A 27,668-nucleotide genomic window follows, 5' to 3' on the forward strand; every position below is an offset into this window, starting at 1 on the left:
TCTTTGGCATTGCCTTTCTTTGGGATTGGATGAAAACTGACCTTTTCCAGTCAGTCCTGTGGCCACTGCTGAGTTTTCCAATATGCTGGCATATTGAGTGCAGCACTTTCACAGCATCATCTTTCAGGATTTGAAATAGCTCAACTGGAATCCCATCACCTCCACTAGCTTTGTTTGTAGTAACGCTTCCTAAGGCCCACTTGACTTCACATTCCAGCATGTCCGGCTCTAGGTGAGTGTGAGCAATCACACCTTCATGATTATCTGGGTCATGAAGACCTTTTTTGTATACTTCTTCTGTGTATTTCTGCCACTTCTTCTTAATATCTTCTGCTTCTGTTAGGTCCATACCATTTCGGCCCTTTATTGAGCCCATTTGCATGAAATGTTCCCTTAGTATCTTTAATATTCTTAAAGAGATCTCTAGTCTTTCCCATTCTATTGTTTTCCGCTATTTCTTTGCATTGATCGCTGAGGAAGGCTTTCTTATCTCTCATTGCTTTTCTTTGGAACTGTGTATTCAAATGGATATATCTTTCCTTTTCTCCTTTGCCTTTCCCCTCTGTTCTTTTCACAGCTATTTGTAAGGCCTCCTCAGACAGCCATTTTGCTTTTTTGCATTTCTTTTTCTTGGGGATGATCTTGCTCCCTGTCTCCTGTACAGTGTCACGAATCTCAGTCCATAGTTCATCAGGCACTCTATCAGATCTAGTCCCTTAAATCTATTTCTCACTTCCACTTTAGAGTCATAAGGGATTTGATTTAGGTCATATAAGATAGTAAGTGGCCTTATTAACTGTCAGAGCCCTAGTTTCTGTTTCATGCAGCAGCTGAGAGCCTCCTAATGTGTCTGATGATTTTCCTTAACTACAAGCCACATCTTCAGTCAGAATTGAGTATTCCTTCCTTTGATTGCTGTAGCACTGTGTATATACCTCTAATAATACATAAATCTGGATTTTAATGATCCGCTATGTCTGTCTTCTTTACTGTCAAATCTTCAAGGATCTTATTTTACTTAATATTTGATTCACATTTTACTTACTTATTTTTAGAATTTAGTGTTATGGCTGACACATACCAAGTAATTAATGAATATTTGATGAATGGAGGAACAAATTTACTCAGAATATGGCAAATGAGTGCACACAGGCAGCCTTGGGTGTAATCAATTTAAATAACTCCTTGATATCTTAGCCCTTTACACCCTGCTTCTAGAACTGACTGTTTTTTTCTATCACCTGTTCATCCAGCCATCCAATCTACAGAAATGCCAGGCACCATGCCAACCTCTAGGAATTCAGAGAGATACACTGTCCTCTACTGGCATAGATTCCATTCTGCCCTCCACTATGTAAATTGGGGGCCCTCTGCCCTTTGATACCATTTCAGATATAAACGCTGTCTGGGGATGTGTGGGAAGCTGGCAATGGATAGAAATAGTGCTCTCGGTGTAAACACATAGGCTAGCATTGACAAGAAAATGCTCAGTGATCTGCTCAGGAAGACAAGTGAACACATATCCAAGAGAGAACAACAGAGGGTGCTGCTTCCCATCTGAGCACTGTGGGACATGTGAGGGACTCTCCCTGGGCACACACCGTGGGACATCTGTGGGACTCCCACTGGGCACACACAGTAGGATTCTCCCTGGGCACATGCCGTGGGACATCTGTGAGACTCTCCCTGGACACACGCTGTGGGACATCTGTGGACTCTCCCTGGGCACATGCTGTGGGACATCTGTGGGACTCTCACTGGGCACACACCGTGGGGCATCTGTGGGACTCTCACTGGGCACACACTGTGGGACATCTGTGGGACTCTCACTGGGCACACATGGTGGGACTCTCACTGGGCACACACCGTGGGACATCTGTGGGACTCTCACTGAGCACAACTGCTGAGTTGTCTTTCTGGCCTTTTGTGGCTGTTTAGTAATAGAGAGAGTCTGCAGTTTCCTAAGAAGAAAACACTCTCTACAAATCTAAGGATTTCTGAATATTTCTAGTTGATTCCCTATTTCTTTCTTCTCATTCAGAAAATTATAAGCTGTAAGCCACTGGGAAGAAGGAAGGAGAATGTCACACTCTACATCTAGCCAGAACCTTCAAAGATTATAGAGTTCTTCTCCTTATTATTAGGACATAATATATCTTAAGTGTTCAGAGTTCAAGTAATAACTATTGGTAGACTGTGAACTTCTAATCATCTTTGCAGTTCCCAGTAGTGCCTAAGAGTTCCAGTCTTCTGGAAAAATCTTTTCCTTTAATGTCCAAATAAAATAACTCAAGCTGTAGCCAGTGTAGTTTGGGGAAGTACAATACCCTCCCCAGCATTTTGAAAATGCCTAATCAGTGCTTGCCTTCCTCTGTGGCTTCTTGTCTTCTCTCTCCCACCTAATTTGTGGTCATCCTTGGTCTTATCACAAGGCCTGCCAGCTGCTGCCCTCTTTGTTCTGTTTCCCCCAGAATGTGGGCTGAGTTCCCTCTTGCTTCATTTCTAAAGCACCAATAATCATGAAGTCTATTGTGTATAATAGATTTTAAGTAAATATTAACAGAGAGGCATCTTTAATTCTAAAATTCTTTAGCTAACCCTTAAGAGAGAATTTAGGACCAGCCAATTCTCTTTTTGTAAATAAAGTATTAGTTGCTCAATCGTGTCTGACTCTTTGTGACCCCAGGGATTGTAGACTGCCAGGCTCCTCTGTCCATAGAATTCTCCATTCAAGGATACTGGAGTGGGTTGCTATTCTCTCCTCCTGGGGCTCTTTCCAACCCAAGTATTGAACCTGGGTCTCCTGCATGGCAAGCAGATTCTTTACCATCGAGCCACTAGGGAAGCCCCTTTTGTAGCTAAGGCCTATTCTATTTCTTCTCTTACTTGATTCCTCATGAGATTCATAAATTCCTATTGCTGGATCCCAGAAAAAACATTTTCAAATTATGCTGATCATTTTAGTTCCCTTTGTTTTCGTAATTCCAATGCAATCTACAGCCTGAGCCTTACTTTCCCTGTCTGAACTGTTGGTGTATTTCCCTAAACAGGGAAATTTTCCTCTCATGTCTCTTTTTTTTTTTTTTTTTTGCATCCAGATTGTAAAAAAGACTAAAGTAAGACTTAAAAGGGCAATTTTTAAAATCTCTACATTACACTTGTTTCTCAGTTTAGATGTGATGTACCTGGCATGTGAGGTCCTTGGCACGTGGTGAAACTCAATCTTTAACAACAGTAATCTTCACTCTTTCTTTGAAGATAGCAATTAATCTCATGAATAGTTCATGTGTTGTTTTCCTTTTTCGTCTTGTGATCCTTTTAAGGACTCCCATAAATTCTCTGGAGAGGGAAATGGCAACCCACTCTAGTATTCTTGCCTGGAAAATCCCATGGATAGAGGAGCCTGGTGGGCTACAGACCATGGGGTCAGACACGACTTTGTGACTAAACCACCACCACCATAAATTCTCTCTTGAACCCTAACTCTCAAACCAAACAAAACAAACTACAAAGTCCACTTTGTGAGTGCTCTCATCAGCAAGCAAAGCAAGTCCACATTCCAGCTGGCTTCTGAGTAACACCCAATGGTCTCTTACTCTGAGAGTCTTAGTTTCCTCTTTTGTACAATGAGGAAGTTGGCCGGCTTTTTCTGTAGCTTCCTTCCAGCTTTAGAAATCACGTATGCCTCTTAAAGATGATGGGGGAGGAGAAAAGGGCTTGGACCCAAGAAGCGGAAAAGGCCAGCTAATCTTATTTGTACCTCTGACCATCTGCTGCCATTAACACTAACATTTGAGAAACAAAATGTTTCAACTAAAATGAAATGATAGGGGTAATACAATTGAAGTATGAAAAAAGTTTTCTCCTTAAGTTTAATTTAAACCATTTTCCTTTTCTTTTATAATTGTTTCAGAACTACCCAAGAAGATGCAAGAATTAGGAGGGAATAGGGAGGGACAGTTTTGTAGAAAAATTGAAAAAAATTCAAGATTACTGTCTGAGGTAAGATATTAGCTTGCTTAGAAATGTTAAAAAAAAAAAATTAAGTTGAAGCACCATCTAGTGGCTCTCAATTGTGTTTTGATAAAAATTGCCTCCAATTTCCCTCAATTTAGGACCACAGTTAATTTGTGTGCGTGTATATGTATATGTATGTTCAGAAAACAAAATAAAGCTGTTTTTTTTTTTTAATCTTTATATGTGGGTAGGATGTTGAGAGGAAATAGTTTAGCTTTCTACTCTTCCCAGAAAATCAGGGCAGTGAGGGTGGAATAGACAAACATGAACTTGGGTAAACCTCTTCAGGCAGCGATGGAGTCTCTTCTGTGGAAAAAGAACATAATAAAATCCCATAGAGTTCAGTTCCTGTTTTTCTGCTCACATCCTCTCTAAGAGCCCACAACAGTGTCTTTATCTTCCCAATCTTATAATGCAGACATGTCCTCACACGTCTAGGGATTGGCTGACTATTGGGTCATCTTTGCCCACCCCCGGCTTCCCACACCCTTTCCTATCATAAGCCCACAGCGTTCCTTGAGTTTATACAACTAGCGATTTTTTTGCAACTATCATAGAGATGGCTTTCTTGCTTATGATTACTATATTCTGAAGTTACGTCTGATTGATTACCTCTAAGGGAAGAATGAAAATAGACCATGACAATGCACATGAATAGAATACAACTTGCTTCATAATCCAGGAAAACAAAAATAGGCCATGAAAATGCACATGAATAGAGCATAATCTATGTTGCAAGACCGAGAGCCAATCTTATGGTCGATAAGCTAGATATTTATATCAATCAGATTAAGTTCAACTGCACATGGAGTAAAACTGAAAACAACAGTGCCATGAACAAAATAGTTTATTCTCTCTCACACAAAAATGTAGAGGTAGGTAGTCTATGGCTACTTCATGGTCATGAGGCGCCGGGATCCTTCTGTCTTTCGTTTTCACCCTCAATAAGTTAGGTTCCATCCTCAAAGTTACCTAAGACCCACTTTGGCTGGTGGACTTCCAGTCATCACACCAGAGTTGCAATCTAAGAGGTAAGAATAAAAAGCAAAAAAGGGCTTCTTCTTTCTCTTTAATTAAAGAACGATTCCAAAAATATCACACAATATGTGTGTTTACACTTGTGAAAACTTTTGTGGGTGGTCATACTGAGTTGCAAGAGAAACTGAGAAATGTCTTTTAGCTAAGTATGTCTCCACACTAAAGAAAAGTGGAGTTTTATTACTAGGCATGTGTCAGAAACCTAACATGACAATGCTGTGTATCAAACAACCACAAAAAACTGTGACAATTGCTCAAATGTCTGAGATCAACTGAAGGTCAGGTGGACAGCTCTTCTGACCTTGACTCAGCTTCTTCACACTTCTGGGGGAGATGACTAACAGCTATTGAATTGTGTAGGCTGGCCTTGACAGAAAGTGGGGGATGATCCTGGGGTGTCTCAGCTTTCTACATCTTTCTCATCCTCCAGAAGACTAGCTCAGTCATGTTCTAATGGAGTAGCAATAGAAATTTTCAGGACCTCTTAGATCTAGGCTCAGAACTGGTACACTGCCACTTCTGCCTCATTTTATTGGCTAATGCAAATAAAATTCTTTATGGAAAGAATTTTCCATAAAGACTTTTTATGGAAAGAAGTCTAAGGTTATTGACAAATTACATGGATAGAGGGAGAGGAGAAAATTTGGAATCATGAATACAATCATCTACTATGAGATGAAAGGGGAAATGAACACTGCACCAGGCAGCTAGCAATATGTGCAACAGTATTTTTGAGGCTGTAATTGAATTGTAGTATTAGACTTTCTTCCATTTTATGCCCTATCTTAAAAGTGAGGGAATTATGATTTAAAAAGAGAGAGAAAAGAACTAATATAAGTTATACATGACATTGTTTACTAATGTATTTCTTGACTCATGTTTGGTTACTAACAGGGTATTAAACTTCGCATTTGTCTTATTATTTACTGTAGGCAGAGATTGGGTATATGTACCCAAAACCTGATTTTATTTATTCCAAGACAGCTACAATACATTCTTTAGCTCCATAGCAGTTAGTGTGGCGATGTGACAAGCACTAGTCAATGGAGTGTGAGCAAAAGCGATTTCCACTAAAATCCTGCATCTATCTCTGTCTCTCTCTGTCCTCTGTCTCTGTATCTCTCCATATTTTTCCTATTCACTTGCTGAACAGAAAATACTCTGAGAAAGGCAGTGCCATAAAATTCTAGCTTCCAGCAAAATTCCTCCTACCACCTGCCCTAGCCCCACTAGTTTGCATTGGTATGTGAAGTGAGCAAAATAAACTTTTGTGCATGAATACACTGAGATTTTGGAGTTGTTCGTTTCAACCACTAGACTATTCTACTTATTTTAGTATTCTCCAGGTAGTATGCATTCATTTTCTCCCTTAGAGTTTTGCTTAAAATAAAAGTAATAGCCCAAATCACCTGCCACTTTACACAATAAATTTTTCCTTTATATAAAAGGATACTTTTTAATACATATTACCATAAATATCAATGATGATAAGGTTCCAGTTTACAGTGGCCCTAGAAGTTGTTACAGTTCCACCAAGTACTCTTACTCTTATCACAATTAACACATTTTGTAATGCAGACAAGAAATCCAGACACTGCAGCTCTAAAAGGTGAGGCGACATTTAGCACTCTCTCCAATGGCTAGCAGTTTCTTATGTGGAATCAACTAATAGTTTCTTCAAAAATACAGGTACTACTAAAAACAACTTCTGGACATTTATTTAATGGTCAGGTCAAACATTCAATACAAATGTCTCAGTAATTACTAGCAAGCAAGCAACAATGTAAAGTTAGCTATGGGGTGACTTGAAGGCAGTGTTTGGAGTGGGTCCTGCTATTGCAATGTTGATTAGTGTCTCAAGTGGGTAGAGGAAACAACTATTAATAGACAGGATGAAAGCACCACCCAATAATCCAACGTGCATAGAAAAACTGCACAGCATTGTTCTTTGCCTTTTACTGAGCCATCTTTCTCTTTAGGCTGAGAAGCAGGGTTGTTTCTAATTGGCAAATAAGAACTCCCTAGGGCAAAGGGGAAAATAGATGACTCATCCTAGGCAATTATAATGGCAAGTGACAAGCTTTTGCATGTGTATATATATGTAGACTAAGAATTTGAAACCAGCCTGACACCTATCACACAGATTCTAAACACAAAGATTTCCAGTAGTAACAAGAGCAGTTGAGCTAGATGTTGAAACGAAGGTTGATCTCAGCTGGCTGCTTTTCTGTGATAACTCAAGTCTAAATTGACATCCAGATTTTTTTTTATTTTCTTGATCTAGGAAAAAACATAAAGTATATAATTAAGCAGAAATGAATATAAGCCTTCAGAAGTATAGAAACTGGGAAGCAAACACTGAAGGAGCGCCAGTAAAACTTCATTTCCCCCACAGAATTCTCAAAGCATGGACTAGGCAAGTCTCTCTCAGGAAAAAACCACAGTGAAGTAGTAGTTTTTCATTGTCTTGCGCTAGTGCTGCAGGCACTTCTGCCTGGGCTCTCAACTGTTAACAAGGCTTTTATATCAAAGAATGAGCCAAGATACAAACAATGTGCCCCCCCCCCCAAAAAAAAAATGGGTCAGGCTTTCCCCGGGACATTGTAAACTCAAAGTCTTCTGATAATGTTTTCTTTCTAATGGATCTACAATTTTCACTTTTCATTTCCTACCTGCAATCATTTGTTCTCTGGAAGTGGATGAATCCCACAAAGACCAGGATAACCAACAAAAGAGAGAATTTCATGCAGAGAATGATCAGTAAGTCTGATCCTGGAAATCCCAGGGTTCTGACACCTTTAAACATAGATAACACAGGCAGAGGTGAAGAGCCATTTCAAAAATTCTTCTAACGAACAAATCAGAGTCTATAGTTTAAAAGAGCCTTTTAAAATATTCTTGAAAGTTTACAGATCATCATAATCAAAACACCTTCTAAAGTACAATTTGAATTCTGCTAGTGTGGTTTTTCCTGTGGTCATGTATGGATGTGACAGTTGGACTGTAAAGAAGGCTGAGCACCAAAGAATTGATGCTTTTGAACTGTGGTGTTGGAGAAGACTCTTGAGAGTCCCTTGGACTGCAAGGAGATCCAACCAGTCCATTCTGAAGGATATCAGCACTGGGATTTCTTTGGAGGGAATGATGCTGAAGCTGAAACTCCAGTACTTTGGCCACCTCATGCGAAGAGCTGACTCATTGGAAAAGACTCTGATGCTGGGAGGGATTGGGGGCAGGAGGAGAAGGGGACAACAGAGGATGAGATGGCTGGATGGCATCACTGACTCGATGGACGTGAGTCTGAGTGAACTCCGGGAAATGGTGATGGACGGGGAGGCCTGGCGTGCTGCGATTCATGGGGTTGCAAAGAGTCGGACACGACTGAGCGACTGAACTGAACTGAGTATATCATTCTTCCAGGACTGAATTTAGCAAGGGTATCTTTGCTTTTGTGCATGTTATCTTTTTAATAAATATTTTCTGAATGAATAAATACACAGTAAGAATCGTTAAAATTTCCCAATTTTATAAGAAAAAAGTAAATGTACTTTCTGACATCCTATGTAAATGTTAGTCTTTGGGCATTATTCTTAAATATTTTGAGTACTCTTTGATAGTACTTTCCCCACAGTGAAGTGGTTTTGTCAGAGTTGCTGTAACGCCATTAGTAGGGTATTTTATGTCTTTCTGCTTTAATTTATTCATCTGTAAAATGCCCCCAAGAACTGCTGAAAAGATAAAATGGGTATAGTTGGGGCCATCATTCTGAAGTCTTTTCTCCTACAAAAATGGCAGCCAAAAGAGTGTGTGAAGTCTAAGTACTAATCTAAGTTTTCATTTAAAAGGTTATGTCATCCTGTTAAATAATCTGCTCAAGGTCTAATTTAGCAGACTATCTCCTAGCAGGCTAGTGCTCAAAATATTTAAGAATAATGCTCAAAGATTAACATTTACATAGGAAGTCAGAAAGTACATTTTACTTTCTTCTTATAGAATTGGGAAGTTTTAAGCTCAGTCATGTCCGACTCTTAGCAACCCCATGGACTGCAGCCCACCAGGCTCCTCCGTCCATGGGATCTTCCAGGCAAGAGTACTGGAGTGGGGTGCCACTGCCTTCTCAATTAACAATGCTTACTATGCATTTATTCATTCAGAAAATGTTTATTAAGAACATACCACGTACAAAAACAAAGATACCGTTGCTAAATTCTGTCCTGAAAGAATGATACACTAGCAGAATTCAAATTGTAATTTAGAAAGTGTTTTGATTACCAGGCACTGTCATGGAAGAAGACATGTCACAACCCTCAAAAAGCTCACAAATCAATTGGAGAGTCAGATCTAGACAATGAAAAGATAACCTATAAGAGAAAAAAGCAGTGCTAAGTGAGTATTATAGATAGTAAATCATCTAAGGAATAAAGAAGCTTAGTCAGCTCTAACAGGGAGGTCATAGTGGAATCTGAACTGAGCCTTGCTGATAAAAGAATTAAATAGGCTAAAAGCAGAAGAAAAAGACTTTTCAAGGGAAAGAAACAATATGAGCAAAGATTTGAAGATGAGTTAACTTCAATCATACCTGGAGCATAGAGTGTAATATATAGAGAAGTCAGTGATGATCTGAATTTAAGTCTGCAATTATTTGTAACTGCCACACACTGTGTCAAACTCTGAGGATGTAGAACTGAATAGTATGGTTCCCATTCTCAAGGGGAGCTAAAGAGCCTCTTGATTAGTGTGAAAGAGGAGAGTGAAAAAGTTAGCTTAAAACTCAACATTCAAAAAACTAAGATCATGGCATCTGGTCCCATCACTTTATGGAAATAGATGGGGAAACAATGGAAACAGTGACAGGCTTTATTTTCTTAGGCTCCAAAATCACTGCAGACAGTGACTGCAGCCATGAAATTAAAAGATGCTTGCTTCATGGAAGATAAGCTATGGCAAACATAGTGTATTAAAAAGCAGAGATACCATTTTGCTGACAGAAGTCCATATAATCAAAGCTATGGTTTTTTCAGTTGCCATGTATGAATGTGTGAGTTGGACCATAAAGAAGGCTGCATGCCCAAGAATTGATGTTTTTGAACTGTGGTGATGGAGGAGATTCTTGAAAGTCCCTGGTTTGATACCAGTCAATCCTAAAGGAAATCAATCCTGAATATTCATCGGAAGGACTGATGCTGAAGCTAAAGCTCCAATATTTTGGCCACCAGATGTGAAGAGCCAAGTCATTGGAAAAGACCTTGATGCTGGGAAAGGTTGAAGGCAAAAAAGAGAAGGGGGTGGCAGATGCGAGATAGTTAAACAGCATTACTGACTTGGTGGACAAGAGTTGAGCAAACTCTGGGAGACAGTGAAGGACAAGGAAGCCTATCGTGCTGCAGTCCATGGGGTCACAAGGAGTTGGACATGATTTAGCAACAACAACAACAACATTCTCAAGGAGCTTACACTGTACTGGGAATCAGAGAAATGGGCAGTTAATTAGAAGACTATGGAAGTACTCAGAGGCAGGCATGAGGCATTATGTGAGCACAGAGAAGGAACAGCTAACCAAACTGCAGGGTGAAAGAAGTTATCACAGAATTATATCAAATTGTCTTAAAACTGCAATAGGAATTGATTGAACAGAATAGAAGAGAGTTGGGGAAAGAAGTACACTGTGAAGCGGTAGAAATTGCTTGTAAAGAGGAGAGGCCTGAAAGAGGATAACACTTTTGAGGAGCCCAAAGAGGCCCACATGCTTAGGGTACAGGCTGGAGACTAGCAAGATATGAGGCAAGCAGAGCAGCAGGCCGAAAGGGGTTAACTTTCCAAGCTGCAAAGAGAAGGCCCTGGGCACATTTAAGTAGGGGAGAAGCCTGTTTTTCATCTTGGAAGTCACTGGCCACAGTGTAGGAGAATGGAGGAAGGTAAGTTAGGGCCAGAAGACCTGTTACAAAGGCAATGAAATAATCCCAGAAGGAGATGATCATGTGCTCAATTAGTGCAGTCAGAAGAAAGAAAAAGGTCTGGATTTAAGAAAGAATTTAAAGCAGAATCAGTGAAAGATAGGAACTGATTTTCATTATGAGAAATAAGAAAGAGTGCTATTGTAGGATGATGTCTTTAATTTTCTGGCTTGAGTCATTTATAAAGACATAAAATATAGGTGTGGAGCTTCCTAAGGGGTGTTAGTCCCTCAGTCCTGTCTGACTCTTTGTGACACCATGGACTGTACCAGGCTCCTCTGTCCATGGAATTCTCCAGGCAAGAATACTGCAGTGGGTGGTGCCATTCCTCTCTCCAAGGGATCTTCTCAAACCAGGGATTGAACCTGGGTCTCCTGCATTGCAGGCAGATTCTTTACCATCTAAACTAGAGTAGAGGAATTATGGTTCAGAATATATGCACACTGAGGTGCCCCTGATGCATTTGGGTGAAGCTGGTCAATTAGAAATTGATTTTGATCATGGGTAGCTAAGGAGAGGGGCTTCCCTGGTGGCTCAACGGTAAAGAATCCACCTGCAATACAGGAGTCCTGGGCTTGATCCTTCGGTCAGGAAGATCCCCTGGAGAAGGAAATGACAACCCACTCAAGTATTCTTGCCTGGGAAATCCCATGGATAGAGGAGCCTGGGGGGCTATAGTCCATGGAGCTGCAAAAGAATCAGACACAACTTAGTGACTAAAATGACAATAATGAGCCAAGGAGAGAAATCTGGGCTCAAAATATAGATTTAAGAGTCAAGAAATAGATATGGCTGAAGCCATGGGTCCCGATGAGATCCCTTAAGGAAAAGATGGAAAAATGAAAAGAGAAGAGAGTCAGTGATGGAACGCATTGAAATACCTTCCTTCTTGGAATGAGTAGTTGAAAATGTATCTATTAAAGAAGACTAATAAGTTGGCTATAAGTTAATAAGAGAACAAAGTGAATATGGAAGGAAAACAGATGAAAAGGGAGGAGAGACCACATCAAATATCATAAAGAAGCTAATTATAACAAGGAATAAAAATTTTATATTTTATTTGGCATCTGAGAGAATTTTAGTACCTTCTGTTAGAACATTTTATGTGCAAAGAGATGAATGTGCTTTAAGGAGCAGATGTGAGGTGGCATAGAAAAGACAGTGAATATAAAATCTCCCTTTTATTTTTTTTTAATTGAAATGTAGTTAATTTACAATGTCATTTTAGTTTCAGGTATACAGCAAAGTGATTCAGATTTATGTATATACTTCTTGAGACTCTTTTCCAGTATACATTATTACAAGATACTGAATATGGTTCCCTATTTAGACAGTAGTTCCTTCTTCTTTACCTATTTTATCTATAGTAGTCTGTATCTCTGGAGAAGGCAATGGCACCCCACTCCAGTACTCTTGCCTGGAAAATCCCATGGACAGAGGAGCCTGGTGGGCTGCAGTCCATGGGGTTTCGAAGAGTCGGACACGACTGAGCGACTTCACTTTCACTTTTCATTTTCATGCACTGGAGAAGGAAATGGCAACCCACTCCAGTGTTCTTGCCTGGAGAATCCCAGGGACGGGGAGCCCGGTGGGCTGCCGTCTATGGGGTTGCACAGAGTCGGACATGACTGAAGCGACTTAGCAGCTGCAGCAGCAGCGGTCTCTATCTCTTAATCGCTAACTCCTAATTTATCCCTCCCCCATGCTTTCCCATTTGGTAACCATAAATTAACTTAATTACCAGACACCTGACCTGCCTCTTGAGAAACCTGTATGCAGGTCAGGAAGCAACAGTTAGAACTGGACATGGAACAACAGACTGGTTCCAAATAAGAAAAGGAGTACGTCAAGGCTGTATATTGTCACCCTGCTTATTTAACTTATATGCAGAGTACATCATGACAAACACTGGGCTGGAGGAAGCACAAACTGGAATCAAGATTGCCGGGAGAAATATCAATAACCTCAGATATGCAGATGACACCACCCTTATGGCAGAAAGTGAAAAAGAACTAAAGAGCTTCTTGATGAAAGTGAAAGAGGAGAGTGAAAAAGTTGGCTTAAAGCTCAACATTCAGACAACAAAGATCATTTCATGGAGAACAGATGAGGAAACAGTGGCTGACTTTGTTTTTTTGGGCTCCAAAATCACTGCAGATGGTGATTGCAGCCATGAAATTAAAAGATGCTTACTCCTTGGAAGGAAAGTTATGACCAACCTAGATAGCATATTCAAAAGCAGAGACATTACTTTGCCGACAAAGGTCCATCTAGTCAAGGCTATGGTTTTTCCAGTAGTCATGTATGGATGTGAGAGTTGGACTATAAAGAAAGCTGAGCGCCAAAGAATTGATGCTTTTGAACTGTGGTGTTGGAAAAGACTCTTGAGAGTCCCTTGGACTGCAAGGAGATCCAACCAGTCCATCTTAAAGGAGATCAGTCCTGGGTGTTCATTGGAGGGACTGATGTTGAAGCTGAAACTCCTGTACTTTGGCCACCTAATGCGGAGAGCTGACTCATTGGAAAAGACCCTGATGCTGGGAAAGATTGAAGGCAGGAGGAGAAGGGGATGACAGAGGATGAGATGGTTGGGTGGCATCACAGACTGAATGGACATGAGTTTGGGTGAACTCGGGGAGTTGGTGATGGATAGGGAGGCCTGGTGTGCTGCAGTTCATGGGGTTGTAAAGAGTCAGATATGACTAAGCAACTGAACTGACTGAACCATAAATTTGTTTTCTATGTCTATGAGTCTACTCCTATTTGTAAATAAGTTCATTTATATCATTTCGTTTTTTAAAGATTGTACACATAAGTGATACCATATGATATTTGTCTTTCTCTGTCCAACTTACTTCACTTAGTGTGACAATCTCTTAAGTCCTTCCATGTTGCTGCAGATAGCATTATTTCATTCTTTTTTGTGGCTGAATGATACTCCATTGTATATATGTAGTTAAATTGCTTCCATGTCTTGGCTATTGTAAATAGTGCTATGAATATTGGGGTACATGTATCTTTTCAAAGATAGAGTTTCCATTGTTTCCAGATATATGTCTAGGAGTGGGATTGTGATATTTAATGAATCTCCACACTGTTCGTAGTGGCTGTACCAAGTTACATTTCTACCAGCAGTGTAGGAGGGTTCCCTTTTCTCCATACCCTCTCCAGTGTTTATTATTTGCAGATTTTTTGATAATGGCCATTCTGACTGGTGTGAGGTAATACCTCATTGTAGTTTTAATTTGCATTTCTCTAATAATTAGCAATATTGAGTGTCTTTTCATGTGCCTATTGGTCATCTGTATGTCTCCTTTGGAGAAATGTCTATTTAGGTCTTCTGCTCACTTTTCAATTGGGTTGTTTGTTCTTTTGATATTGAGCTGTATGAACTGTTTGTATATTTCAGAAATCAATACCTTGTTAGAATCCTCTTTTTCAAATACTGGATATGAGTAAAAGGCAAGACCTAACAGCTTGAGGAATTCATAGCATCTTGTTTTAAGTATGAAAGGAAAACAGGCATGTTTATATAATCAGGCTTAGGGAAAGGATTTGTGAAACAGAAAAGACTGAACAAAGGAGAGCAAGGATGATTAATGAAGCCAAGCTTCTGAGGACATGGAAGAGGAAAATAGAGTACAGGTTATGTTTGGTCTACAGAAGAGAAGGTCAGGTGAAATAAATGATTCAGTCTGGAATCAATAAGTATAAAATAAGAGCCTAGAGTTGGTGGGAGATGGATTGTTGCTGGTGCCATTCAGTCACTAAGTTGTGTCGAACTCTTTGCAACCCCATGAACTGCAGTGCTCCAGGCTTCTCTGTCCATCACTAGGAGATGGATACCGGAAAATAAAGATTAGAAGTGGGTATACTCATATAAATATCATCTATATATTTTATTTCACTACTAGAATGAGTAGAAGCTGTAAATATCAATGGAACATTATAAAACATTATAAAAACATTATATAACATTATAAAACATTAATTATAAAACAATTAATTAAAAGCTGTATTAATACCTGAGCTAGTAGGAATTAGTCCAACAGATCAACTCATGGAGTAGTATTGTCCATTAGAACCTATAATCTCTGTCCCCACACAAAGTTAATTGCTGGGGTTGGAGGGAAATGTATAAATATATAGATGTATTTGTTGCTATTGTTTGGTCACCAAATCATATCCAACTCTTTTGCGACCCCATGACTGTAGCCTGCCAGCCTCCTCTGTCCATGGAATTCTCCAGGCAAGAATACTGGAGTGGGTTGCCATGTCCTCCTCCAGGGGATCTTCCCAACCCAGGGATTGAACCTAGGTCTCCCACACTGCAGGCAGATTCTTTACTGTCTGAGCTACCAGGGAAGCCCATATTTATCTATATGTGGACATATATATGTGTGTGTGTGTGTGTGTGTATGTATAAATATACTTGTGAAAGGATATGCACCAAAATGTTAACTATGGTTATTTTGGGCTGGGACTGTGTTTGCTTGTTTCTTGTCTGTATTTCCTGATTTTTCTACACTGAATAATGGACTATTTGTATATTAAAATCCAGAAGGGTAAATGCAGGCTGTTTTCTTATCTGTATTTAATTTGTTCTACGATGAGAAAAGCATATATTTGTGTCATTTCAAAAACCTAATTTAAAATAAATAACATAAATATATATAAAGAGGAAGCGAATGTACCGATACACGCTACAACATGGGTGATTCTTTTTGTCGTTGTTGCTGCTGCATGGAGGCTTTCTCCAGTTGCTGCAGGTGGGGGCACTCTAGTTGTGGTGCACAGGCTTCTCATTGAATTGGTTTCTCTTCTTGCGAGGCAGAGTCGCTAGGGTGTGAAGGCTTCAGTAGTTACAATGCATGGGCTCAGTAGTTGCAATATACAGGCTTAGTTGCCCTGAGGCATGTGGGATCTTAGTTCCTGGACCAGGGGTCCAACCGGTGTCCCCTGCATTAGCAGGTGGATTCTTAACCACTTTACCACCAGGGAAATCCCAGCATGGGTAATTCTTGAAAAAATATACTAAGTAAAAGAAACCAGTCACAAAGGCCACATATTATATAGCTCCATTTATATGAAATGTCCAAAATAGGAAAATCTATTGTGACAGAAAGTAGATTAAGTGATTGCCTAAAACTAGAGGAATGTTGGAATTAAGGAGTGATAACTAAAAGGTAAAGGGTTTCGTTTTGAAGTGATAAATATGTTCTAAAATTGATTGTAGTGATGGTTGTACAACTATCTTCAAAGACCATTGAATAATGCACTTTAAATGGGTGAATTGTATGCTATATAAAGCTGTTGCAGAAACACAGATCAATATGAGAGATGTTATGGTGAATAATTAATATATATTATTTTTAATAATGTTATAGAGTACAATATCTAATGTATTGATATAATTAATATAATAGCTAATAATTTTTCATATAATAAGTATAGCAGCTAATATTTATTGAGTACTGATTTTGTGCTAGGCACCATGTTAAATACATATATTATTTTATTTGATGGACATAACTCTGTGAGGTGGGTACTTTTATCCTATTTAACAGATGAAGAAACCATGAGACACTAACTAGATCTATTTAGATGATCATTTCACAAAAATAAGCATTAAATATTATGCTGTACATCTGAAGCTAATATAATGTTATATATCAGTTAAAAACAAAATCTTGAGACAGAGAACTTAAATGCTGTTCAAAGTTACACATTTGGTAAATGAGAGCCATGTGTTACCAAAGACATTGCTCCTAATCAACATATTATGTTCCCTGGAACAATAAGAAAGCATGGATTTTGACTTTTCATCTCTGTATCATCAGCTTTAAATACATAATAACATTGAAAAAATGTTTGTTCAATGAATTGGCTTCAGACAGCAAGGGAGAAGGAAAGCTCTGTTACTCAGAGTAGCAATAAAGGGGTGAATACTATAAAAAATGAAATATCAGCAAAGAAGTTATTGTTCTTGACTATCTACTGAGTTAGTATTGTTAAATGATATGTAAGTATTGATATTTTTAACCAATAAAAGGTATGGACCTAACAGAAGCAGAAGAGATTAAGAAGAGGTGGCAAGAACACACAGAAGAGCTACACAAAAAGATCTTCATGACCTAGATAACCACAATGGTGTGCTCACTCACCTAGAGCCAGACATCCTGGAATGTGAAGTCAAGTGGGCCTTAGGAAGCATCACTATGAACAAAGCTAGTGGAGGTGATGGAATTCCAGTTGAGCTATTTCAAATCCTAAAAGATGATTCTGTTAAAGTACTGCACTCAATATTCCAGGAAATTTGGAGACCTCACCAGTGGCCACAGGACTGGAAAATTTCAGTTTTCATTCCAGTCCCAAAGAAAGGCAGTGCCAAAGAATATTCAAACTACCATAGAGTTGCACTCATTTCACATGCTAGCAAGGTAATGCTCAAAACCCTTCAAGATAGGCTTCAACAATAGGTGAACTGAGAACTTCCAGATCTTCCAGCTACATTTAGAAAAGGTGGCTGAACCAGAGATTAAATTTCCAATACCAGTTGGATCATAGAAAAAGCAAGAGAATTTCAAAAAAACATCTACTTCTGCTTCACTGACTACACTAAAGCCTTTGACTGTGTGGATCACCAAAAAAAGAAAAATTCTTAAAGAGATGTGAATACCAGACCACCTTATCTGCCTCCTGAGAAACTTGTAGCAGGTCAAAAAGCAACAGTTAGAATCAGATATGAAACAATGAACTGGTTCAAAATTGCAAAAGGAGTATGTCAAGGCTATATTTTGTCACCCTGCTTATTTAATTTCTATGCAGAGTACATCATGCGAAATGCTGGGCTGGATGAAGCTCAAGTTGGAATCAAGATTGCTGGGACAAATAGCAATAACCTCAGATATGCAGATGACAACACACTAATGGCAGAAAGCAAAGAGGAACTAAAGAGCTTCTTGATGAAGGTGAAAGAGGAGAGTGAAAAAGCTGGCTTAAAACTCAACACTCAAAAAATGAAGATCATGGCTTCAGGTCCCATCACTTCATGGAAAATAGATGGGGAAAAAATGGAAATAGTGACAAAGTTTATTTTCTTTGGTTCCAAAATCACCACAGATGGTGACTGCAACCATGAAATTAAAAGATGCTTGCCTCCTTGGAAGAAAAGTAACAATGAACCTAGACAGTGTATAAAAAAACTGAGACATCACTTTGCCCACAAAGTTCCATATAATAAAAGCTATGGTTTTTCCAGTAATCATGTATGGATGTGAGAGTTGGACTATAAAGAAAGCTGAGCGAAACTGTGGTGCTGGAGAAGACTCTTGAGAGTCCCTTGAACAGCAAGGAGATCAAACCAGTCAATCCTAAAGCAAATCAACCCTGAATCTTCATTGGAAGGACTGATGCTGAATCTGAAGCTCCAATATTTTGATCACCTGATGCAAAGAGCCAACTCATTGGAAAAGACCCTGATGCTGGGAAAGATTGAGGGCAAGAGGAGAAGGGGACGACCGAGGATGAGATGGTTGGATGGCATCATTGACTCAATGGACATGAGTTTGCATAAACTCAGGGAGATGGTGAAGGACAGGAAAGCCTGGAGTTCTGCAGTCCATGGGGTTGCAAAGAATCAGACACAACTGAGTAGCTAAACAGCAACAACCAATAATTAATCTCAAAGTACTTTTACAGTGCGAGAATAAAAGATATTAGGAGAATATATTAGTAAGGAGTTATTGAATTAATTCCTTCTATCTAATAAAGGAATACAATTTCTCTAGTATACTAATGCATTACTCAGTTAAGTTTTAGAGACTATCTCCAAATTAGAAGCATAAGTTTTCTTACCCTCTGCTTGGTTATTCACAATTTTCTATAGAGCATCAAGTTCACTATAGGAACAGGCACTTACCTTTATCCAGCTCTATGGACAGACTCTTGTTGCCAGCCAAGTGGGAGACAGAGCAGGACACGTTCAGCACATGGCGGCCCCCCCAGCGGCATGTACTCTGGACGGTCACTGTGCCGTCACCCCAGTAAGGCTCTTGCTCAGTGACACAATCCCCCTCTGGGGTCCAGGAGATCTGTGCAGCCGGCTTCCCCGCAGCTGCCTTGCACTCTGCAGTTCCCTTCTCAGTTTGAACAAGGGTCACTTCAGGGGGCACTGCAGAAATGTAGGGGAAATGCTTCAATCTTAAAACCTGGGACATAGAATTCATAGATTTGCTTCAGTCCCAAATCTGGTAATTGGAAATACCAAAATATATGATGTTCCTTACCTAACACTTGGAGGTGATACTCATGATAGAAATTCCCATCACTTGTTATTATTTGGCACGTGTAATTCCCATCATGAGTGATGGCCACTGGATCAACCTGAAGGGCAGGATTCTCGTCAGGTCTGGAGGCCCAGGTTATTCTCTTGTCAGTACAGTTTCCTCTTGTGGTCTGATTTGTATCACGTCTGTAGGCTCCGAAGCAGGGCGGCTTGTCTCTGAGGACTATTTCCCATGTTACTACCAACACACTTGGCCACAGCACAGGAGGGCAAGTGAGCACAGCTTTTGTATCCACTAGTACTGATAGTGAAGTTTTAACTGGACACCCACACAGGCACAAACATGAAAATAATAAGAGAAAAGCTCTTCATAGAACTTCATGTGTTGAAATTAATCCACAGTATATTACATGAAGTTGTACTTGAACTTTGCTGGTGGTAATATTCCAGAAATATTAGACTTACACAAGAAATTACATGAAATATATATAACCCTGGAGAAGGAAATTGTAACTCGCTACAGTATTCTTGCCCGGAGAATATATAAAGTATTAAACTTATCCAAAGATTAACCAACTTCATCCTGTATTATGAATCATTAAGATAGCAACATGAATTACATATGCAACAAAATTTTTCAAGTGTTATAACATTAGTTCAGGAGATTTGATGTCTATAAAACAAACAGATAAGAAAATAGAATCTATAAGACAGTGTTCTAAATCTACTCTTTTGGTCATAGAGACTAGCAGATTTATCTTGTAATTCATACTCCACAGGATAGAAAAGGGAATAATCAGTGATGTTTTGTCTCTTCCCAAGTTTTGATGAGAGAATGAACCAGTAACCTCAGAACTAAATGCCTATTCCTCAGAGTAGCACTTCAGACAAGCATTAAATAGAGTGGCATTTAGGTTAAGCAAGCTGGGAATTTTTTAAACAAGCTGGAAACTTTTTAAGTTTATTTTTATTTGGAGAATCCCAAAGTCAGTAAAATCAACAGATCTTCCTTACTTCCTCCTTCCCTCACTCCTTCCCTCTTGTTCTTCCTTCTTTCCTTCCTTCCTTTTTTCCTATTCAGTTATACTACCAGACCATTCAACTGTGAACTTTGCTTGCAGATTTTATTTCCAGACATTAAATGTAATTATGAGAATTAATAAAGAAATTGATTCCTTCTGTCCATCTTTTAAAGTAAAAATTCAGCCCTGCAAACCTACAGATATTTTCCAATTTAAAAGGTCACTCTTTCCCATAAATTCACATAATGTTCTGTGCTTGGTAGGGGTTTGGTGAGATATGTTAATTAGGTGTGTCTGTTAGAACTCACCTCTAACAGAAATGCATGTCAATTATTTCTTCATAAATAGAATCAGCTATAGTGGGCAAGAAGTTTATATGGATGAAGCTTGTCTGTACTAAACTCTGTATTTAATATCTTCCTTCTCATCTTCTGGTGTCACCTGCGTCTTCAGAGATGTACTCAAGTCCTTGCATTTTATAGCCAAATAAAGATCACATAAGTAATGAAGGAAGATGGAAGATTCTAAAAGCAGAGTGAAGGCCGTTAAATCATATTCTTCCCATTACTCCAAAAAGTATTCCCTTCCAGAGGGAACCTCTTGTCAAAGATGTAGATACAAGCAAGAACTTTCTAATTACATAAGAAATCACATGAAATATATAAAGTATTAAACCTTTGTGGAAAACAACTAGAGTGGGTGTGGGTAAACAGATCTGTACACAAGGGAAAGATGATGAAGATAACACCAGAAAGATAAAGAGACTGATGAGATAGCAAGGTGTGAATGTTCCTTTGTGTTCTCAGGAGTTTGAACTTTACCTTGTAAACAGTATAAGTTTAATGTTTTTGCTAGTATTTATCCACAAGTTCTGACTGTTTTTTTAAGGGAATGTACTTGCCAGTCAATTAAGCACACTTGAACAGGGGCACAATATCCAAAAAAAAAATAGCTCCAACAGTGAAGATTCCAAGCATGGCAGATATTTTATGCCCTTTCATCTTCCATTCTCTGAACTTCAATCACCCTTCACGTATGATAGTTCTTATGGTGTTGCTATTATTTCACTCTTTCTTCATTCTCTTCTTTCATTTTCATACCTGTTGTGATAATTTACACAATGGCCAGAGCCAACCCCACAGACAGTGGATTTGGCTCCTATCTACAAATATATTCTTTGTACACGCCTGTGATCAGCTACAGGGATTTTTACCTTCTACTTCACAGAGAAGATAGAGGATCTTTGTTTCCAAACCAGCAGTCATATCTCATCTTTTCTGCATCCCTTGGCTATAAATATGCACAAAGACAAATTCCAGTTGGCTTTGGGGCATTCCCTTTCTTTTCTCACTACCACACCCTAGGTTAAGTCCCTGTCACCGTGTACCTAGATTGCTGCAAAGCCTCCTAACTTCTATCTCTGTCTCAACACTCTTCTCCCTTCAGTTCATACCTTACACTGCAGCCAGTATATCATTCTACAACACAGATGTCACTCCCTCAACTCTGAAACCCTCCAAACATCTCTCATGGCCTAAAAAGGACAAATTTAAATGTCTTAATATTGGCTTTGAAAGCCCTCTTTTTCACATTGACTCACTTTACATTTGACTACATTTCCTCCACACTCCAGAAAAAACACCAAGTACAATTCTATTTCTATGTCATTTCTCACATTGTTTTCACTCTCTAAGGTGGTCAGTATACTGCTTTTTTTCTGTTTAAAAACCCTTTCTTTAAGACCCAGTTTACTGCTATATGCTCTGTGAACCCTTTCCTAAGCCTTGGTACTTAACCATGCCCTTTCTCCCTTGATACACTTGCTATGAGCGCTTACCTCCTCTGTCTGTCTGATAGCTGAGCTCCTGATGGCTGGGTTCCCCCATAAAACTGGGCTCCCTTGGGGCTCTTTGATAGTCTTGTTAATCTTATATTCCCCACAAAGCCCAGCACAGTGCCTGATAGAGAACATTCCATAATCTTCCAGTGAAATTGAACTGCTTTAGGGGAGGACATGTGGGGTCATTCAGGTTCCTTATCCCACAGGGTTCAGATCACCTTATTCTTCAACTGGGCACAAGGCTGGCACTCAGTCCAGACCATTGACTCTCTTTCTAAGTAAGCTCAACATTTCATGCTTCAGTAGTGGCCTCAAAAAGATAAAAAAGCATACTACCTTCTGCATAAAGTGTTACAGTGCTCTGCTTTCTGTCCACAGAGGAAGTAATTGTTGAAGCTAGAAAATACACAGAGAAAAGCAGATGAAATCAATTTTAGATACATAAATGGAGTGAAAACCATTATTTCTCCATAAGAGCTTATATACAATATGATAGAAAATCAATTAACTATAGTTAAAATCACATAAAAATCCTTAAAAGACAGAAATTCAAGGTTTTTCCTTGGAAAAACATGCTGACGTATGAAAAGTACCTTTATAAGGTACTAATTAATGATTTTCCCATTTATGAGACACCTCGTTTTGTACCTGACAACTATTTTGTACAAAGTAACCCCACCTCCTCCCAAGCCGTAATGTACTGGTTCATCGTGGGCACTTCATGTGAGCTGGACTGATTATAATCCTTTTACCGGATACCACCCCCTGCTTAAAATTATTTGGCCCAGTGGTGGGCACTGCACATAACAGGACAAACCAGAGTATTTTCTCAAAGAATTTTGAAACCAGAATTAAGAAGAGTAGTTCATCCCCTTCCTTCCTTACTTTTCCTACTGCGATGGTTAATTTTATGTGTCAGCTTGGCTAGCCATGTTATCCCAATATTTGGTCAAACGCTATTCTAGATATTTCTGTGAAAGTATTTTTAGATGAAATTAACATTTAAGTCAGTGAAAGAAAGTGAAGTCATTCAGTGGTGTATGAATCTTTGCGACCCCATGGACTGTAGCCTGCCAGACTCCTCCGTTCATGGGATTTTCCAGGCAAGAATACTGGAGTGGGTTGCCATTTCCTTCTCCAGGGGATCTTCCTGACCCAGGGATCAAACCTGGGTCTCCCACACTGCAGGCAGACTCTTTACCATCTGAGCCACCAGAGAATCCCTTAAAAGTCAGTAGACTCTGAATAAAGCAAATTACCCTCCAAAGTGTGGGTGGGCCTCATCCAACCACTTGAAGGCTTAATAGAAAAAGACTGACCTTGTAGGCAAGGGAGCTCTGCCAGCAGTCTGCCTTCAGACTCCAAGTGCAACTCTTACCCGGGGTTTCCAGCCTTATGGCCTACTCTGCATATTTTGAACTTGCCAAGTCTCCACAATCATGTGAATGAATTTCTTAAAGTAAATTAATCTCCCCTCCACATCCCTACCTTGCTTTTGCTAGGTCTATTGGTCAGGGTTCCTAAGAGAAACAGAACAGGATGTGTGTATGTGTGTTGGACATACATCCAGTAGAGAGAGGTACAGAGGGAGGTACGGAGAGAGAGAGAGGTAATAGTCTTTACTTTGTCCAAATTCTCAGTTTCATCGTTTTTGAGACCTATATGCATTCCTTCTCTTGAATTTTGCAGTTTCTGACAGTCAAAATAGTCTTAATCTAGTTCAAATTTGGTTTTTGAAAACACTCTGTTTTATAGTATTTTTAGTATTTAGTATTTTAAATATTTTTATAGTATTTTTCTGAACAACAATGATTTAAAAAATACTTCTTATATATGACCACAATTCAATAAGCATTTGGGGGCTTCCCTGGTGGCTCACTGGCAAAGAATCCACCTGCCAATGCAGGGGACATGGGTTCAATTGCTGGCCCCACAGGCTGCGGAGCAACTAAGCCCATGCTCCACAACTATTGAGCCTGTGCTCTGGAGCCCAGGAACCACAACACTCCTGAGCCTACAGCAGCCTACAACTGCTGAAGCCTGTGTGCCTGGAGCCTGTGCTCAGCAACAAAAGAAGCCACCACAACGAGAAGCTCACCCTCCTAGAAAGCAGCCCCTGCTCTCAGCGACTAGAGAAAAGTCAGCAAGCAGCGAAGACCCAGCACAGCTAATAAATAAATAAAATTATAGAAAATAAGCATTTGTGAATCCTAAGCTTATAAAAATACACATTTTACTTCCCATTCTAATTTTATATACATTTTCACCACATTAAAAAAATAAACAAAGAGCCTGTCACAGATACAGAGAAGAAACTACTGGTTACTAGTGGGTAGAGGGAACATGGGGAGGGGCAATATAGGAGTAGGGGATTACGAGGTGCAAAGTATTATCTATAGAATAAGCTACAAGGATACATTGTAAAATAGGGAATATAGCCAATATATTGAGCAAGGCATTTAAAAGTTCTGAATAACTTTTGCACACATGTAACTTAAATAATATTATGTATCAACTATACTTGAATAAAAATAATTTTTAAAAACATGTTGACATAAGAAAAATAGATTCAATAAAGTTCTTAAAAATAAACAGTAAACAAGTCTCTGAAATAATTTTACTTTTCTATACAGCTAAATATTACTGGTTTGGGCTGGAAGTAAGACAAAGGATGAGATTCTAACTATTAAATTTAGTTCATATTAGGCTCAAATATCTATTCCAGAAACAGATAAGAGGTGAGAGCTGACCTCAGAGGGATTACTCTGTAGCTTTTCCAAAGGGCTAATGAGTGAACTTTTGAGCCTTTGTGTTCCATATGGTCACTGTTGCAAGTATTCAACTCCGCTGTTGCAACAAGAAAGAAGCCACATAAGGGAACAAATGTGCATGGCTTTGTCCAAAAAAAATTTATTTGTAAAAATATGACTAGATTTTGTCCATGGGCCACAATTTGCTGCCTCGATTTAAAGTATAGTATTTCACTTGCCCTAATGCCATTTCTTGCATTTATCACAACTAAAAATAAGCAATGAACATCTACTGCATGTTCTATTTTCTTCTGCTTTCTTTGCCTTTTCAAAGTAAACTAAATCTCCAGTGACAACCTCAAGTTCTCCCTCAAATTAACTTCCTATTTTGTTTTTGACTTATGTCACAATTTCCTTCCTTCTTTCCTTCCTTTCTTCCCTCCTTTCCTTTCTTCTTCTCTTTCTCCATCCCTCCTTCTTTACCTTCCTTCCCTCTTTTCTTACCCTAAGTGTGACAAGTATTGAGGACATCTGACAGGATTCCAATGAATAATAAAACTACAGTGAGCCTGCCCATTCCCAGCTAAAAGGGAGCTGTCTGCTGGTCAGAAGAAAGCAGCCATGATAGCGTAGCGTTACTGGAGCTTATGAAGGCTTTCTCATATAGGTATTTTGGTCTGTGCACCTTGAGACCCAATGCTTCTGGAAGAAAGTGTTTCACGAATATGGTATCCTGTGGTCCTTGCAAAATAGAATTCTTCTTCAGTGTCAATTCTTCACGTATTCTGTCACCCATTGCGCTCCCTATTTTAAAGATATAGGTTGTTGTCCATAGAAAATTCAGAGAACCCAGCCTTGATTAATGCCTTTCAAAGGATACTCAAAGGCCTTTCTTCTATCCTATGGATTCTATTTCAAATGCCCCATAGAAAGTATTAATTTTAGTGATAAAACATGATTTTCATGCATGAACTGTTAAGTGAGAGTGAAAGTCGCTCAGTCGTGTCTGACTCTTTGCAACCCCATGGAATATACAGTCCATGGAATTCTCCAGGTCAGAACACTGGAGTGGATAGCCTTTCCCTTCTCCAGGGGATCTTCCCAACCCAGGAATCGAACTGGGGTCTCCTGCATTGCAAGCAGATTCATTATCAACTGAGCTATCAGTGAAGTTGTTGCCATTTCAGTAGATTCTCATTTTAGCCATTTTGTTTGAGAGTATTGACAATTTGGCACATTAGTTTTTATCAGATATAACTAAATCAGTGCCTTAATACTAGAGGATTCTGTTGTAATAGCTTTGTCATGCATTAGTGGTGTCTTCAAAATTGACTTAAGTCTTCAAGTATATTGAGTTTCAGTGATCTCTTACTGGCTGGAGAATGGAAGACACTTTATGGTTAATAAAGGTATTTTAGGGAATGGAGGCCCGTGGAGAGTCCTGCCTTTTAAACCAGACACAAAATTCTCCTACAAGTAAACAAAATACCACCTTCCAAAGAATACACTGAGAAGGTAAATCAGTAAATTATCTCTGCAACTTCTCATGCCAGAGATAAAACCTGCAACTTAGAACATACCCCTTAAGTGTACTAAAATGGTTGTTTTTAGAAGAGAAAAGATTGTCCTTGCTTTCACAAATATTCCTGTGATTATTTTTATAATAGTGAATTCATTTTAAAACTTAATTGCTAATATGAGTTATTCTGTTTCATTACCTCCATTGGCAGCAAGTTTGTACAGAATGTCAATTTTATATCAAGTATCATGTCTTCCCTGAGAGAAGAAAGCATCCTTCTTAGAGTCTTGGTTGAAACTTTGCATGCACTGAAGTATTACAACAAATGATCAAAGGTCCTGAGACTTCTTTCTTTAATTTTTCAGATGAAACTAAATTTTCTTTTAAGTTTAGAAACATTGGGCTTTACATTGTTCACATCAGATATCTGAAACTGGCTCTCTAATCTGGTTACATTTAAAGACTGTAATGATTCTATTTCTAGTGATGAAGAGGGTACTAATAATCCACAACCTTTAGTCATAGAGATATGCAAAGTATCACCATTGGATACTTCTCATTAAATTCTTTTAAAATGTTCTGAGAGACCATGTATTTATACTTTAGAACATTTTAGCCTAGCAAGATTGGCTGGTTTCTCCTCACTGCTCTGGCAAGTAAAGGGGAAAAGTATGAGATTAGTTCAGTTCAGTTCAGTTCATTTCAGTCACTCAGTTGCGTCTGTCTCTTTGCAACCCCATGAACCACAGCATGCCAGGCCTCCCTGTCCATCACCAGCTCCCCGAGCTCACCCAAACTCATGTCCATTGAGTTGGTGATGCCATCCAACCATCACATCCTCTGTCGTCCCTTCCTCCTCCTGCCCTCAATCTTTCCCAGCATCGGGGTCTTTTCAAACAAGTCAGCTCTTCACATCAGGTGGCCAAAGTACTGGAGTTTCAGCTTCAACATCAGTCCTTCCAATGAACACCCAGGACTGGTCTCTTTTAGCATGGACTGTTTGGCTCTCCTTGCAGTCCAAGGGACTCTCAAGAGTCTTCTCCAACACCACAGTTCAAAAGCATCAATTCCTCGGTGCTCAGATTTCTTTATACTCCAACTCTCACATTCATACATGACCACTGGAAAAACCATAGCCTTGACTAGATGGACCTTTGTTGGCAAAGTAATGTCTCTGCTTTTTAATATGCTGTCTAGGTTAATCATAACTTTCCTTCCAAGAAGTACGCGTCTTTTAATTT

At 39.2% G+C, this 27,668-nt stretch overlaps 1 protein-coding gene across 4 annotated transcripts in view; it reads right to left on the reverse strand.

Annotated features, from left to right (window-relative positions):
- Window positions 1-6,751: 6,751 nt before the first annotated feature.
- CD200R1L (CD200 receptor 1 like) overlaps window positions 6,752-27,668 on the reverse strand; it is a 28,299-nt gene continuing 7,382 nt past the window's right edge. Inside the window, exons 2-6 of one of the 4 annotated variants that reach the window (XM_061394255.1) lie at window positions 22,495-22,554; window positions 19,298-19,519; window positions 18,931-19,182; window positions 7,728-7,851; window positions 6,752-7,335 (exon numbers count right to left, since the gene is read on the reverse strand). In XM_061394255.1, the coding sequence (XP_061250239.1) occupies window positions 7,323-7,335; window positions 7,728-7,851; window positions 18,931-19,182; window positions 19,298-19,519; window positions 22,495-22,554 (671 nt within the window). In that variant the 3' untranslated portion in view covers window positions 6,752-7,322. Of the gene's footprint in view, window positions 7,336-7,727; window positions 7,852-18,930; window positions 19,183-19,297; window positions 19,616-22,494; window positions 22,555-27,668 lie in introns of all 4 variants that reach the window. The other 3 variants (XM_061394159.1, XM_061394322.1, XM_061394188.1) reach the window with 3 other exon arrangements.

The sequence above is a fragment of the Bos javanicus genome, chromosome 1 (genome assembly GCF_032452875.1).
Source record: "Bos javanicus breed banteng chromosome 1, ARS-OSU_banteng_1.0, whole genome shotgun sequence".
NCBI classification, from domain to species: domain Eukaryota; kingdom Metazoa; phylum Chordata; class Mammalia; order Artiodactyla; family Bovidae; genus Bos; species Bos javanicus.